We start from the raw sequence: 16,200 nt of genomic DNA, 5'->3' as shown, positions 1-16,200 counted from the left end.
TTCAGAGGTCACACTGCCCCTAATACGACTTGCAGAACTAGTTTAGCAAGGGTGAGTTAAGTAGTGAAACACTAAACAATATGGAGTTGGAGTAATCCAGAAAGATTCTGTAATAGTGCAGGGCTGTTCTTGTGGAGTCAGTGATGGAGCCAATTCTTGATTTTGCTTCGATTAGTGCTTTTCTGACCAAGTAAGAGGCTCCTCCACCTTCACTTAGTGCTTTCTCATGATTGACATTATGTAAACAAGGACCCTTCTTTTTACTGCATTTTCCCTATTCTGAACACGTCATTGCTTCTTGCTGCACAGCCACTCTGAAACTGTCCTTTTCATCTCTGCACAGTAATGATAATTTGAGTATTTATTATGACAATTTTTGTGTTTCTTAAACTTGAGCCATTTGATGCCCTTTCAAATCACTTACAAGCTTCTTTCTTTTTTTGAACACTAAAATGAGTATTTGTGGTTTCATCTGACTTGTGCTACATTAATATGAAGTTAAGCAACTGAACAAATAGAAAGAAAATTAAGTTTCCCTTCAAAAGGCAGCTGGGTTGGCTTAGAGGATGGTTTTATGCATATTGACATGGATTATTTGAGACTATCATCTCCACTATTTCCTAAGTATTGGACAATTCATATCTGGAAGGACATGATACATTTGGATCACCAAGCAGAAAGCAGTGAACCACTACAGTAGATCAGGAATTAAGTTTCCAGGAAAATATGCCCTAGACTGTTGACTAAGCCATATCTATTTTTTTTTTTTTTTTAAATGTAGGAGTGACTTTATAGCTATTCATACCCTTGCCCTACAGCACTCTCTTAGACTAGAAGTCACTAGGTAAGTATTTGTACAGATCAGTTTCTCCTACCAAAATAATGGCAGAGTATGTGGAATTTCCTCTCCCTCCTCCAGAGCCTTTACAGGCACCAAGGCTTCAGCTGTTTTTAAGGTGTCCCCTAAACATGTCTATGACTTTTTTTTCCCCCCTCCCCTGAGTTCAGGGTCACAGCAGTGCAATGCCAGAAGAAAAGAATAAAGGACTGCAGTTGTGTATGTGTCCCCTAAGTGACAGAGGATGCTCCTAGTGTCTAATTGCCCGAAGGGAGGCTGCAAAGAGGACAGAGCCAGGCTCTTCCCAGTGGTGGGACAAGAGGCCATAGGCAAACTGGAACAGGGGAGGTTCCCTGTGAGGGTGACTGAGCACTAGAAGAGGTTGACCAGAGGGGTGGTGCAGTTCCCACCCTTGGAGATCTAAAAAGCCTTCTGGACATGATCCTGGGCAACCAGCTCCAGCTGGCCCTGCCTGAGCAGGGTCTTGGACTAGATGACCTCCAGCAGCCCCTTCCAACTCCAATCACTCTGTCATTCTGTGACTCTTGAGCCAGAGAAAGTCAAGACAACCCACCCATCTCTGAAACATAAACCCCCACATCCCTGGAGCACCATTTCCCTTAACATCACATGCCAAAAAACAACTTTTGATTCCACTTTTTTTTATTAAAATATCTCATGTATATTGCTCACATTAAAATACAGCAGTAGTTTAATTTTAAATATAGCCACAAGTATAGACACTCAAAAAACCCAAACCCACATCACTTTAATAAAACAAATAAATAAATCAGATTTGTTTATCAAAGTTTCAGACCATGGGGGTTAGATGATAATCATTTCAGACACACTAGAAGCCCTAAGACACTGTACTACCTTACCCATGTGACACGATTTTCTTGGAACACCACGTGCAGCCTATCTACAGTACATGGACGAGAACACGGAGGCACTGGGTTATAGGGTGGTTATAGTTACAAACCACAGCATAGTAAGGTCCTGCTTGACAGTAGCTTTTGGATAATGTCCTATACTAGAATGGCATGGCAAGGCATTTCTGGGAACGAGTAATTTAGATAGATTTAATCTTTTGACACACATAGATAAAAGGTGAAGGGGTTATCCAGTTCCAGCATGAGAGGATGCTTAGCCTTATCCTGCAAGTACGCAAAGCTTGAGCTGGTAATGAATTTGGTTTTGATTAGATGCCAACAGCTATCCTCTAACGCAACACTGATTTTCTGAAACAATTCACATGCCTTCTGTTTCAGGCATTATTTGGACTTTTGCATCTGGACAGTAAGAATATAGTTTTTAAAAGAAATCATAACCCAGAGGGACACAATGCCTGAAGGTCAGGTGTCTTGGCTTGTCTTGCTTTACACAGAGACCAAAAAATTAGGGCAAGTCACCAGTGTTTGGCATTTGGAAAAAAAAGGAAATAGGAATAGCTTTACACAGGCAAGACAATTAGAGGGCCTTTGCTCCATTTCCCCTCACCTCAAAACAAGTGAGAAAACACGCAATTACAAACTAAATTTGCACTGCAGGATCATGGGTATTTCAGATTGGATCTATGTGTTTTATCTTTACTGAAAGTGTCCCAGGATACGTGGAAAGAAAAAGGACAGCAAAAGGAAATCTTAATTTCTGGTTAACATAATTAAATTCAACAAAAATGCATCAATTCCCATTGTAGAGGCACAATTCATAGTAGAAAGCTGCATCTAAAACTTCAATGGAAACAAGTAAAAATACTAGTTCAAAAATAAATAAAGTGTAGTTTACCGGTAAGTTATTTTGCTGGTGCAGTGCAAGGTAAGTAAGGTCATAGAAGTGTAGTATCACCTTTTTAGTATAAATACTTTCTACATAAGTCAGAAGAGCTACAAAATTAGTCTCCAAAAATAACTGTGCAACACATTTAAGACAGACAGCATGCTTACTAAATCCCAGTGTCTAAGCTACCTGTTAAATATGGTTTACCGTTCGTTCTTTTGTCTCAGCTGCCTGAGGGAATTCTGAATATTGGTCAGAACCAAACTCATTTGCATCTCTCACTTCCTGTAAACAAGTTATCTATATTATTGATCCCAGTATTCAGTAGCAGTCCTGATATCATTTTTTAGTATTGTATTAAAAGCCACAACTGGAAGAACACTTCCTAAATCAGCAACTAGATTTGAATTATTCGTGTCTGGCATTGCGTAAACATTTCTTTCAGTTCTTTTTGTTTGATTTCATTTATAGCTTCTGGTTCCGCAGGGCTCTTCTGGACCTTTGCCACAGCAAAATTAATCCCTTGAGTCAATCCTGCTTGCGTGATGTTAGCAACCTGGACCATGGAACTGCGAATTTTAGCAAAGGGAGATACAGCTCTGCTGCTGCTGCTACTGTCAGCTGGAGAAGGAGTCATGTGGAGTCCCGGCTCGAGGTTACCAGACACAGATCCTGGGCTTTTATGAGGTTTAGTGAAGTCAGTCCCACCAACAGCCAAGAGCTGAGGATTAGGGTCAGAAGACTGTACGTCCAACTTAGATGGCCTGGAAGGAATGTCTCCAATAGCTTCAGCCTTAGTTTCTGCCTTCTTAGATGTATTATTGCTGGTTTGATTTATTATGTGATGGGGCTCTTGAGAGCCAGCCTCAGCCTCCAAAACATCCGACATCTTATTCTGAGCTGCGTGCACAAACCTCTGGCAGTACACATCAATAGGTTTAGCAAACTCCATCTCCACATTGTCAGCAGAAGGCAAGGGCATGTCTTCACAGTCAGACCGGCCAGCCTGAGAGACGTGGATCTCAGTCGGGACATGAATGCTGATGTTCATGTCAGCGCTGGTTATAGACTGGGACCGACTGCCCAAGCGCGGAGCCGAGGCAATGATACCACAGCTGGGCAGCACGTAGTCTGTCTCCCCTATGTTCTCTAGGGAGTCAGTAAGCTGGTTGTCCTCATCGGATTTAGAATTAGTCAGGAAATCATCAGAGTGGAATGAATCATTATCTGATACTTCTGTATCAGATTCAGTATGGACTTTAGTATCTACCACTGGATTCTCTAAAGTTTCAAGGCTACTATCTGATTTCCAAAGATTCACTTTCAAATTTGGTTTTAAAAAATTGACTTTCACTTCAGGTTTGGTAAAGCTGCCTAACTTCCGGAGATTGCTAATGTTTACATTGGATTTGGTTTGTTTCACCTTTTGATTGAGAGATGAGAACTTGCTCAGTAAGTAATTCTTGCCTTGGGCCAGGGACCCTCTGTTCTGAGACCGAATGCCAATGATGTCTTCATGAGGTTTACTGCTCTTCCTGGAAAAAAAGATAAAGTCTCTAATGTGCAGTCAAGGCAGTCTCATTTATAAACACCAAGTATTTACCATTAACAGTCCTTTCATTACATAATTGTATCCATAAAGCTAATCAAATTCAAAACAACAAAACCAAAGGAGGGTTGAAACAGAATGGCAGCCAAACAAGGGGAAAAGCAAGCTGCAGTAGGCATTTCCAGTTTTAAGTAAAACTGGATTTACATTCTCTGTATTTGTAACCCTGACTTTGTGTACACTGTACTCAATAGACAGATTTAGCAAATATTCAGTCTTCGGTACCTGTGAAAAAAAGCAAGATTTTCTTGCTACATTTTCTAGTCATCTGGGAAAGTTTGCTGAAATAGTAATAATCGAAATAACAGAAAGTTACTGAAATATGTGCCCTAATAGTTTTTGCTTTACTATTTACAATTGTGCTACACAACACATTTTCTACTGCAGTCTGAATTGGAAGCATCCAAAATAAAGCAACAGATCACACTTGAACTGGTAAAGTGTGCTAAACTTTAGCTAGCCATCCTCTTAGTTCTACTCCGTTGTCCTTTGTAAATTATTTCCTCTGTTAACACCTCACCAGTATTTGTAGATAAAGGTTACTTCCGTTTACTAACAGACAATTGACTTAGAGAAAACTACCTAAAAAATTCTAGTAAGTACTGTCAGTTATCACCTATGCTTTCATGTGTTATTTTCTCTTAGTAGGCTTGCAAAAGGAAGAGCTTCTGTGCCATTCTGAGCAGCACTTAGGAGTTTAGGATTTTAACTTCAGCCATTTTTTCCCCACGCAAGACTGTCATGTTATCCGGATTTGTTAAACACAACTGCAGTGGAATCCAAACCAGATTTACACTTCACAGATCATCTTCTAAAACCAGATTTACACTTCACAGATCATCTAGCTATACATTAAGTTCAGATAGGAAAAATTAAATTTGACAAACTAATCATGAACCATCTGATTTGCAGTATGTTATTTACATTTGGTAGTCTATATGGTTTATAAGCACACATATAAAACACTATTCTTGCTTATACTTTTAGATAAGCACCTGCAGACAGTTATCATTAGAAGCAGCGTACAGACAAATTAACTCCTAGCGCAGTAGCTAGATACTCACATTTCTTTTAGGCATTGCATATAAGACTGTCACCATGTCCCGTTAGCCACTGAGAAGAGAGCAAAGGTGGGACACAGAAGGTTCACATCACTAAGTACTCACCTTTCTAGCTTCTTCTCGATAATGGGCACATCTAATCCCATCGCTTGCTTTGTGATTCTCAGCATTTCTGCAATGCACTGGAGAGTGTCTGAAATCCAAGTAGCAGCCTGTTAGACCTTTAAGAACACCTTTAAAATACTCTTAAAATATCCCAAAATCTACAATTCAACTTATTTCCTTGTAACAAAATAAGTTTGGGTTTGTTATTTTGGAGTTTTTTCTTTCACTGTACAGAACAGGTGCATCCTACAAGTTGCAATTCTGATAGAAAGCTTGCAAAATAAGCTTAAAGAATAGACTCTCCTTAAGTCCTAAATACTGGGTGTAAGTGAATCACTGCCACAACTCATCATTTCTGGAAGAAGAAAAGCAATTGTATTTATTCTAATCCTTGTTGACAAAACTCAGTGCTCCAGGTAAGAAGTGATATTTTTCTCTTATCAGTATTCATTTAATTTAGTTAAGCAACAAGCAAGAACATTTCTAGACATTGACTTCACTAAATAAATCAATTTCTTCCATTCTTTAGGAGCTAGTTTTAAACTCATTTAATCAGGTTTTTTGCATCACTAAAGATCTGGACATGGAAAAGTCTCAGTTCTAGACAGACATGTTGCTTTAAAGCCATACCTGAAAATTATTTTTTCTTTGTATTAAAACAGTAACATTCCAGTGTTCACACAGGAAGCCACATACAGGGCTGTTTTGTTGGTTCCCCACCCAACTGGATTACATTAAATTTAATCTTTCTTTAGAAGCTGTTCTAAGAGTAATGGAAAAAGCATTTCCTAGAGGAACACCAGTATACTGAATACACTTTTATGTATGAAACAAACCTTTTCCATCTTCTTCTGGGTTGCGTACCACAGCTCTAAGAGTGTGAAAATACCCACTCATGTCTTTGTATTTGTAATGCAGCCTCATGCAAGAGAACTTGGGTTTGCCAAAGAGAGTAGGCTCAGGCCCTGAGAAAGAAACCAGGCGATTAGACGTCATCTTTAACTGAACACCAAAAGAGATACTGCAAAGACTGTAACTAAACATATGTAAGAGTTAGTCTTTCAGCTTCATGTTTTCTTCAGAGTAGGAAAGACATTTTAAATGTGAGGTTTTCACAATAACTAAACAATCAAATACTTAGAAAAAGCTGTCAGACCCTCTCTGTACGTCTATAATAACCCAGCCTGTTTATTACAGATCACCCTTTCAAATGGGAGAAAAAAATCTACACTTATTACATCCTGTGTTTTAGTGTATGCTCCCGCAAGGATTAAAGGGAAAGCTAATATATTTTTACCAACTGGAAGCAATGTAATTTTCAAGATTGAAACCAAGTACTTCAACTCTTCAATGCACTGCATCATAGCTATATCACTAAACAGTTTTTTTTTGTTTTATAAGTTATTTGGTTTAGATGTTTCAACTATATTCTGTATGTCAGGATGCATTACAGATCTTTACAATACATCAGTGAGAGAGACCTTTCCACTGAACTTCTGGACATTGCACATGGATAGTGAAAGTTACAGTAATGAGATGATGAAATCACTATGCATTGTGTAATGGAGGATTAAACTCTACTGGGGGGGCGGGGTGTGTGCACGCACACTGCAGGCCACAAAAATTTTCCTCCCGTCTCTCCAACCTTTTTCATCTGTAAAGTCAAAGATATCACATCTTTAATACCCTCAGCTGGAAGTTCTGGATTTAGCCTGCAGATGTTACATTCTTTAGTCAGTAAGTTAATCAGCATAAGGTGATTTCATAATAACACGGGGTTCTTATCAGACCTTAAGAGCTTTTAAAAGCTATGAAAAATCTAAAGGACAATTCAGAACCAGCTGCTCTATTTGGATGAAAGAAAGAGTGCACTGAACGCACAGACCTGTGATTCATTATAGAAATTGATCAAATTGTTACTGCCAACTGATAAATAATAAAATTTGTTTTGATGAATCCGTGTTTTAACATTTTGAAGAGGGAAAATTTTAGAAGCCTACCAGTGATCAAAGTTTCCATTTCAAGCATTATCAAGACAGGACAGAGAGAACACACTCAACTCTGGACTCTTATCAGCAAGAAAGTCCACCGTAGCTAGAAATGTGCTACACCGGAGATAGTTGGGTTGGAACTCTATGATCTACAAGGTCCTTTCCAACCTAAACCATTCTATGATTCCATGATTCTATGATATATGTGATACATTGAAACAGCAAGCCTCAATGTATTTGTAGGATGCTTTGATAAGTGCTCAAGCTGTTGTTTGAGAGCATTCAAGAAATATGGTGACTATATTCTTACCTATTTCTATTCTTTCCAGAGCTTCAAGACTTAACCTTTGGTACTGATTCACCTTGTCGATTTCATCATCATAACTAGAAAAAAAGATCGAGAATTTAATGCTTACTACTAATCTAAAACAAAGCTACTACAAATAAACTACATGAAGAGAAAGTGGTAACTTACTAGGCCACGTAGTAGGCAGAATTAGAAAGTAGCAGGAGAACATCCACATCCTTATGAGTGGCATCAATGAGACTAAGGAAGGGGAAGAAGAAGAATGAATACAGGGGAGAAGGTTTGATTTGCACAGCTGTAACCCACCCCCAGCATATTTAGGGACACTCTTATAACTGAGGGCACATTACAACAAGAGGTTTCAGTTATGGTATGTTATCTTGTGTGATGCTGCTACCTCTTCACAGCCACTGAAAAACCAAGTTAGGTGAGACACTTCACAGGCAAAGATGTGATGTGTCATTAAACTGTACCACACAATAAGTGGATCCACGTCAGCAAAACACTCTTTTAAGCCTGGAGTTATCCAATAGCTCAAACAGGTCAGCAGCAGGTCCAAAAATAAACAGAAAGCCCACAAGCTACTAAAAATGCTAACAGAGAAATGGAAACATCTCAGACTCAGTTAAGGTCTGTACTTTGAAAAGCTATCATAATATCCTGCTTTGCTATTTTTAGATGCTGACGTTTAACCTGCAGAAGATCTAACCACTATTTTTTCTTCTACAAGATTGTGAACTCTGAACTTGATAAGGAGACTTATCAGTGAAGTTAGAGTTTATGCTCACTACTTCTCATACAGGAAAATATAGGCTTTCCTACCACTGACTCATCACACAAGATTTTAATCTGATCAGATATGGCTTTGAAGTCAAGTTATACTTTCCCTATAAAGCAATTAGGAACAATAGCCCATCAAACAGCCCCTTCTAGAACTAAGGGTGGTCCGAAGTTCTTTGTGGTGCCTACCACATTTCAGCAGTATTATCTGAATGCATTTACTTCCGGGTGATGTCTCAAAGGTAACTCCAGCATGCACCATTTTTATGGCACTCTGGGAAAAGCACTTGCTTAGAGGACCTTTCTGTGTACAATTACAAGTATTCAATCCCTTCAAGGATTCCTGTCCATTTTCATTCTGATAACATATCAGCTATCAAGTACTACTGATGTTAAATGATTTTAACAGAGGTGTCACAGTAGCAGCCAATCAATGATCAATCAGTACATTTTTCAACAAACCTCGGATCACAGTCGATAAGTGCCCATCCTCCATGGAATTTTTCATCATCTGGTAAGAGCAGTTTCATGTAGCTCTGCAGCAGCTGGCTGATCAGTTCCTGATGGCTCCTCAGGTTCTCCTTGTGCAGAGCTTCATGCTCTTTCTCTTTTGTAAATATGGAGTAAAGATCCTCTGTTACAGGGATACCCTGCATCAAATCTAAATAAAACACACAAAATATCAAACAAGGAACCAACATTTAAGAGTAATATACAGCAACAGTCTCTTGATTACTTTGTAAATTCCTTCCAAATGTTTAATGTTTGAAGATACTCTAGAAGAATGGTTAGTTATTCCTTCTGAATAGAATGTTGCCTGAACCTGAAAACTCAGTAGGCATAACACTATTTTCCCTCAGTGAAAAGCAGGAGTTAATTCACCATTTTAACAAACACTTGCTACATAAGTTTAACTTTGCCTAATAGAGAGATGTTGCAAGACAGTTAACGCTAAAATGAAGTTAGGAGTAAGTTCTACAAAGAGTTACACTGCATTTGATCCCTCTGAATTGCACGTTGTTTAATCTCCATATGGAAAATCGTCTGTTCCACTACATAAACATGAACATTATATAGAACCCAGGGTGCTTTTAAGTTTCATGAATTAAAAAAACAGTCAAAGAGATAAAAGCAAAGATGATTTCAATAACCTTTTCTAAATACCATAGTTCAGCTTAGTTGAAATTGCATTCTTACCTATGACTGCTTGCCTATAAGCATCCCTGAAACGATTCAGGTAGTATCTGTTTGCAGAATTAACTCCATCCTTCATTACCCCTGCCAGCTTTCTTTCACCAGTCCTTGTGAAGTCACCCTGTTACACAAAACACACCAATCAGGCACATATGCAACTTTGAAGTAGCAGTCTCCGACAAAAAGCTTTGGCATTCTGAAACTTAGAACTGAATAGATGACAACTCAGAAATAGTGTTCGAGTAACTTCTTCATATAGAATTTGAAAATACTGATTTTCAAAGAGCATCTACTTCTCATGGCAGTGTTTGACTCTGCAGAGACTCTTACGCTTTTGACAAACCTATGATTCTATATGAAGTCCTAATGGAAAACAGTAATCTGGACATATATGCCAGCTAACGTTAAAGCAGAACTTTTAAGACATCCGTCACTGGGATGCTTCAACACCTCAAAAACACCCCTTATTTTCTGGTCTTTAATGTAAAAGGAGCATTACTGGAACAATGGAGAAAACGAGAGCATACTGAAAACTGGTTTTCATCTTCTCCGCTTCTGCTACCAAAACAAGACAAGCATAACATACTGAAGGAAAATAGTACAAATCCTTATAAGCTCAGAAACAAAAGAAAGTCTCTAGGCCACAGGAGGCTTCGAATTTGAATAAAAAGCAGGTTTGGTAGTTACACTTCATTGGAGGATTCTATTTGCAGAGACACTCTGAACACTGGCACAGAGCAGCTCTAAAAGCCATGCCAGCTACTATGAAGAACATTCCAAGTGTGTTTCACTTTCAAATTAAAAGTAATATCACAATTAACCTGAAAATAAATTTAATCCATGAACCTCAATAGTGAGTAGAGAAATCTTCAAGCAGAATGGCTGAAAATTTAGATCTATAAATTGAGTTCTGTGCTTCAGATTTAAAGTTTAAAATATTTACTACCAAGACAAGCATGTCAGGCTGGTTTTTACTATTTTTTAAAAAAATATTAACATAGACTAAATCTGTCTAGTGAACTTTGATTAAAGAGATTTAAGTGTTAAGCATTTCCACTGTAAGGGTTTTTCCAATGCCAGATACCAGGAATACTAAAAATTGTTCAACCAGTGACTATACACACAGAAAATAGCTCAAATTCTATGATTTTTCAAAGCAGCAGGAGTGAACAGTAAGGAATTTCATGCCTGATTCCTGATCTTGGTAGATTACATTAAAACTAGTTAAGAAAAGTCTTCAGAAAATATAACTGATAGCACCCTACTACCTACATATCCTGATTTGCATTTTTGAATATTGTAACTGCTTAAAAGTACCACAAACATGCTCAAATTAAATAGAAGTAATGCTTAACATACATCTTAAGCTCAGCTCGGCTTTGTATCTAGATGTGAAACGGACAGAACAAAGTTAAAAAACAGCCCACACTGCCACAGGACAGCTGGATGCCCCAGTCTTCTCCAATTCAGACTGTATGTGATACAAAATATTATTCTATTGAAAGGCCTCATCTCTCTTCAAGATAAAAATATGCAGAACATTTGGTTAACTTTGTTACGTACACCAGAGTTCTCTGCTGGACATAAAACCTGTAACTAACATACTAATCATCAGAACTGGTAACACTCTTCACCCTTTACCTTTAAGGCTGCAGTGCCAGCATACTGCCGACTTATGGCATCTCCATTGTTCGCCCATATTATCTGGTAGATTCTATTGCATTTCACGGGCAAAGGCTGTTCTGGAGGCATCACACCCAGTTTTTTGAGCTGCAATTTGACATGCACATTAATATAAGGTTCAAGATAAAAACAACTCTCAGTATCAGAGCTTGATAAAGAAAACGGGAACACTTGCCAAGCATTTAATTGTTTAATTTTATATGATCTGAAAAAGGAACCCATTCTGCTAATTTGTCAGACTAAACTAATTGTTAGCAATGAATCACCAATTCATTGTTAAAGATCATGTCACTGGACGCAGCAGTAACATTAATTATGGATGTAGGAGTCAATCTTCAAGAAAATTAGGTGAAAGCAAAAAACTTACTCTAGATTACTCAAGATACAGAAAGCGTTTCTATTTTCTATAGAGGACTACAAGAACAGACATCCCAGAACATTAACATGGATAAACAAGTTAATGTCTTCTATTGCAAAGGCATTCACAACCTCAAAGGTCTGAAAATAAAGAAATGGAATCTCTTCCCAGTTACAAGAAAAAGCACACCAGATCCTTTATCTTTTGCTTCTAGACACTAAAGCAAATGTAGTGGCTCCATCTTCAGACTTACTCCTCCCCCAAAATAAAACCTTAAAACAACTTCATCTGCTGTGTTTACTAACATGTGTGCATTTTGGACAGTTACTGTATAACACTGATACAGAAAGTAAGATATCTTACTCTTCAGAACAATCAGTGCTTAAGTTTTTCCAAGATAAGTCTCAGGTACAATACAAACTTAAGTCTTTTTACACACACACTAAACTGGTAAAGCAGCAGTTTCCCCTTATGTAGTCACTAAATGTTAGGCCAACTGCAGGAATAACTTGGACTAAGTCATAGGCAAGCCTCAATTTATAAAGAATACAAAAATGCTCAAGCACTCTTTGCTATTTAGATGAAAAAAATCGGTACAAGTCTGTTCACTGACTTTAAAAGTTCCCAGATGAGAGAAGACAAGTCCTATGGTTCCAAGGAAGTGCAAAGGCAAGGTAAATTTAATTAAATTAAATTTTCAGTCTTTACTTTATGTAAGTCACCCTCCAATGCTCAGGGCATTTCTCAGTTTTGAACCGATTCCAATTACTTCAGCTATAACACAAGAATGATGTAGGACATCACCAGCTAATACTACAGTAACAATTACTGAAGTCTTCTTCACAACAATCCATGTAATTCTTGATTTTGAAAGACTGCCTTGCAACTCGGAGTTGACAGATACAGAAATTACATTCTACAATAATGACTGTGGGATTGCTGGTCCCACCCCTCGTTCCCAACACTGTCAGGTGTTCATAAAAGCAGATGACAAACAGGAACTGCCAGATACAATAGTTAGAGCCACTCATTCTTCATCCTAAGGAAGGACCCACTTCATTCTTTATCATTCACTTCAAGCATAGTCAGGTTTGTTCATTTAGGGCTGGGCTGTAACTGAAGCTTCAAAGTTCCAGATACGGTACTATTAAGTCTTCACGAGGGAAGACAATCATCACTGAGCTTCCGTATCAAAAAGCGAACCCGTGGGGGGAGGGTGTGTTTCATTTTGGTTTGGGTTCCTTTTTGTGTGGTTTTGTTTTGTTGTTTTTTTGGGGTTTTTTTTGTGGGTTTTTTTAAATGTTGTATTACGTACAACTTAAAGCGACTAAATCAAAACAAAAGAATCCTCCCCAAGATGGGGAGAGACAGCAGTTTCCTTTCTGAAGGAGGAGACTAGGCAACACTGTTTTCAAATTATTTCAAGTTATTTTAGTTGTACACATTACTTTCAGCTTCATGGTAGTAGGTTGCAAAGATCCTTTTCAGCAGAGGTTAGTTTAGCATTTCCCTGTGAGTAACAATTAAGTTTGAGGTACTCAGTACTTGTAAAAGGACATTAGTTGTACATGCCTGCTGTTCCATGACCACTCTTGCAATAGCAGCCTGCACAACATTGGTACGATCCAGACAGTCCATGCAGTTAACTCGAAAAATTCCTTCCTGTTTACAAATCACACCAGCTTGGTCAACCCTTTTAAGAGAAAAATAGAGTAAAAGCATACTGAGACACTTAAAATCCAGTGTAATTTACCAGTTTCTACAAACAGTAGAAAATTTTACACATGCAATACTATTTATAATTACGGTCATCACCCCAGCTACAACGCACTCAGCATTAACTATTCTCATTCCCACCTATCCTCCTCTTTCGTCTAGGCTACATGTCCAACACACATCCCATTGGGGCCATAAACTCGCTATGTAATCAGATGTGGAATTCAATTCATACATATATAATACAAGCTTTCAAGAGAAAAGGAATTTAGTTTCAAAGACATAGGAGGCAATGACAGCAACATCTCACTCACAAAATACACTGATATACAGTAATTGACTGAAGACTGCAGCCATACTCATTACCAAAATGCATGAACTTTCATCAGTACAAACTACAGGTCAAAGACGCCTACTGTTTTTAATAGTAACATTGGCGGTTCTAGGGTTTGCGGGTCAAAGTGTATCACATTAGGTATAAGAAACCTTTAAGCGTTAAATGCAATAAGCCTCAGGCAGAAAACACTGAGAATTTTTGCTGTTACAGGTGTAGAACAATACTTCAGAACACAAAAACTGACACACAAGCAGGGCACCAAGAGAAAAACATAAAACATACGTGTTATGACAAAAACCGAGGCCTCCAAATATGTACTGGTTTGGTTTTTTCTACAAGTATTTCATACTAGTCTAAAAAACAGTTAAGTACCTACCAGCACCACTTCATGTCAAGAATAATATCATGAATGGCATCAGTCAGTGTTTGAACATTTTCAAACTTCATTCCTCGGCTAAAATATAGAATTTCACAGAAGTTAGTTTGAACTGGTATAGTGATTTCTTTACTTAATTATTTTACATTATTGGTAACGTTAACAAAGATAGTGTTTTGAATAAGTGGGAGAAAAGACATTCTGTCCTGCAATAAGCTTTTAAGAGCAGCCAATATTCTGAACTATTTTAAAGTACAGTTCAGTATCTAAATCCAAGGCAAGAGATCCAGATTTTTAAATTCTGAAGAATTTGCATTCTTGAACACTGCTTCCATAAGGAAGAACAAGTGTGCAGCTATTCAGGTACGTGCAACATTCTGTTCTCATTTTCAGTTTGAAATTGGGATGGCCTGTCCTGCTTTACCAGTAATTCCATAGAAAAAAAACCCCACACCTAGAGACATATCACCCCCTGCTCTCTCCACCCCACCAGGTTATTTTCAGTATTGTTCTCTATTCACTTATGCTCATAGTGCAAAAAGAAATAGTCCTGGTCACTACAGCAGTTCTTAGGAGAACAGCAAAGAAACAAAAATGAAAGGTCATTTAAACAAAAGATTAAATATCAAATCAATTCAGGATGTTAATAGTCTTACAGAAAGGATGTCTCTTAAAGGCCATGACTATTTTGAGGGTTTCTTCCCTTCCCCCCCTATCCTCTCAGACAATATCCACTAATGACATACTTAATCAATGATGCTTTTCCAGGCCAGATGCAATCCCTAGATTAAGTTAGGAAATGAAGATAGACAGTTTTTAGACCCCATATTTGTACACAAATGCAGTCTGCTCAAGGGAAGCATGAGAAATACATGCCTGTGTGACAGATCACATGCTTGGGCACTAGACCACACCAACATCAGAGCGGAGTCATAAAAACAGCAACTACTTATAATGGATTAAATTAAAATCCCATGTATTTTATAATGGAACAACACCACCAGGGTTCTGAAAGAACCCACCATATGTTTATAGAAACAAGAGAAACAGAAGAATGGCTTGTAGTGAAGCATTAAGAGCAGAATGCTACAGTTTGAAAAGCAGGTCAGCCACAACTTGACATTCATAGCATGTTTAAGAAAACTCTTGCTTAACATGAATAACAACTTCTATGCTTTGCCAAATAAATGACTGCATATTTAACAGGCCAGGGACACTAGATCAACAAACAGCAGTGCTTGTTTGTCTAAACTTCAACTTTTTTAGTGCTTTAGGTTACAAAATGTATTCTTCCTATTTAAAAGTGTTTCATGCAGAAGTAGAAATAACAACAGCTTTTCTCCTCCCTTCTACTCTCCTTTCATGCTAATAAAAAAAGATGCAAAGTGACATTTTTAAAAGGTTTCTTACCAGTGCTCGTGGAAGTCAAATGAAACATAAGTGAGATTTGCATTGTTGTACAGAAGAACTTGTTTAAGGTAGGCATCTCCAATAATCTTCTCTCGGCCTGTCTGATCCACCAAATTAATAATAACCTGTTCAAAAGTTTAGTTATTTAACACTTGTCATCTGCTACATGACTTGCTTAGATATATACCATGGAATAACAAATAGCTCAAGAGTTAAAGAAAAGACTTGTAGGTAATCCTGTTGAAGTTACAATCTTTAATTGATCTTGGGTACAATCTAGTAAACTCCAACAGTTACTTACCTACCTAAATTTTAGTACAAAGAAACTATGAATTCACAAGACAGGTATACAAATGTGGAGCTTACATTTCTGTAAATTATTGCTGGGTTTTTAGGAGGTTACTTACAAGGATACTTGAAACACTTTGTAAAATTCTATTTAGGTACAACCCTTCCGATCGCCACTGAGTTTCTAAAAACTACAACCCATATCACAGACAAGAAAAAAACCACATAAAATACTCATCTTATGAAAATGCAGGGGATGAAAGTTAATCACGTAGCACTCACCTGCTTTTTGTAATTTTTCAGCTGTTCTTCAAAATGTGCACGAAAACAGGACACCGTTTCATTCTCACCTACAAGGTAGAGCAGTG

General features: G+C 37.8%; 1 protein-coding gene across 1 annotated transcript in view; it reads right to left on the bottom strand.

The window, feature by feature from the left end:
• Positions 1-2,616: 2,616 nt before the first annotated feature.
• Positions 2,617-16,200, bottom strand: part of INPP5F (inositol polyphosphate-5-phosphatase F) — a 29,745-nt gene continuing 16,161 nt past the window's right edge. Inside the window, exons 8-19 of the mRNA XM_009881591.1 lie at positions 16,115-16,182; positions 15,545-15,669; positions 14,135-14,212; positions 13,278-13,398; positions 11,306-11,434; positions 9,668-9,785; positions 8,933-9,131; positions 7,859-7,930; positions 7,694-7,767; positions 6,229-6,357; positions 5,393-5,480; positions 2,617-4,152 (exon numbers count right to left, since the gene is read on the bottom strand). Of these exons, the coding sequence (XP_009879893.1) occupies positions 3,015-4,152; positions 5,393-5,480; positions 6,229-6,357; positions 7,694-7,767; positions 7,859-7,930; positions 8,933-9,131; positions 9,668-9,785; positions 11,306-11,434; positions 13,278-13,398; positions 14,135-14,212; positions 15,545-15,669; positions 16,115-16,182 (2,339 nt within the window). The 3' untranslated portion in view covers positions 2,617-3,014. The remainder of the gene's footprint in view (positions 4,153-5,392; positions 5,481-6,228; positions 6,358-7,693; positions 7,768-7,858; positions 7,931-8,932; positions 9,132-9,667; positions 9,786-11,305; positions 11,435-13,277; positions 13,399-14,134; positions 14,213-15,544; positions 15,670-16,114; positions 16,183-16,200) is intronic.

This window comes from Charadrius vociferus, unplaced genomic scaffold (assembly GCF_000708025.1).
Source record: "Charadrius vociferus isolate BGI_N301 unplaced genomic scaffold, ASM70802v2 scaffold282, whole genome shotgun sequence".
Taxonomy (NCBI): domain Eukaryota; kingdom Metazoa; phylum Chordata; class Aves; order Charadriiformes; family Charadriidae; genus Charadrius; species Charadrius vociferus.
The sequence above is the reverse complement of the archived record's forward strand: the minus strand, read 5'-3'. Positions and strand labels throughout refer to the sequence as shown.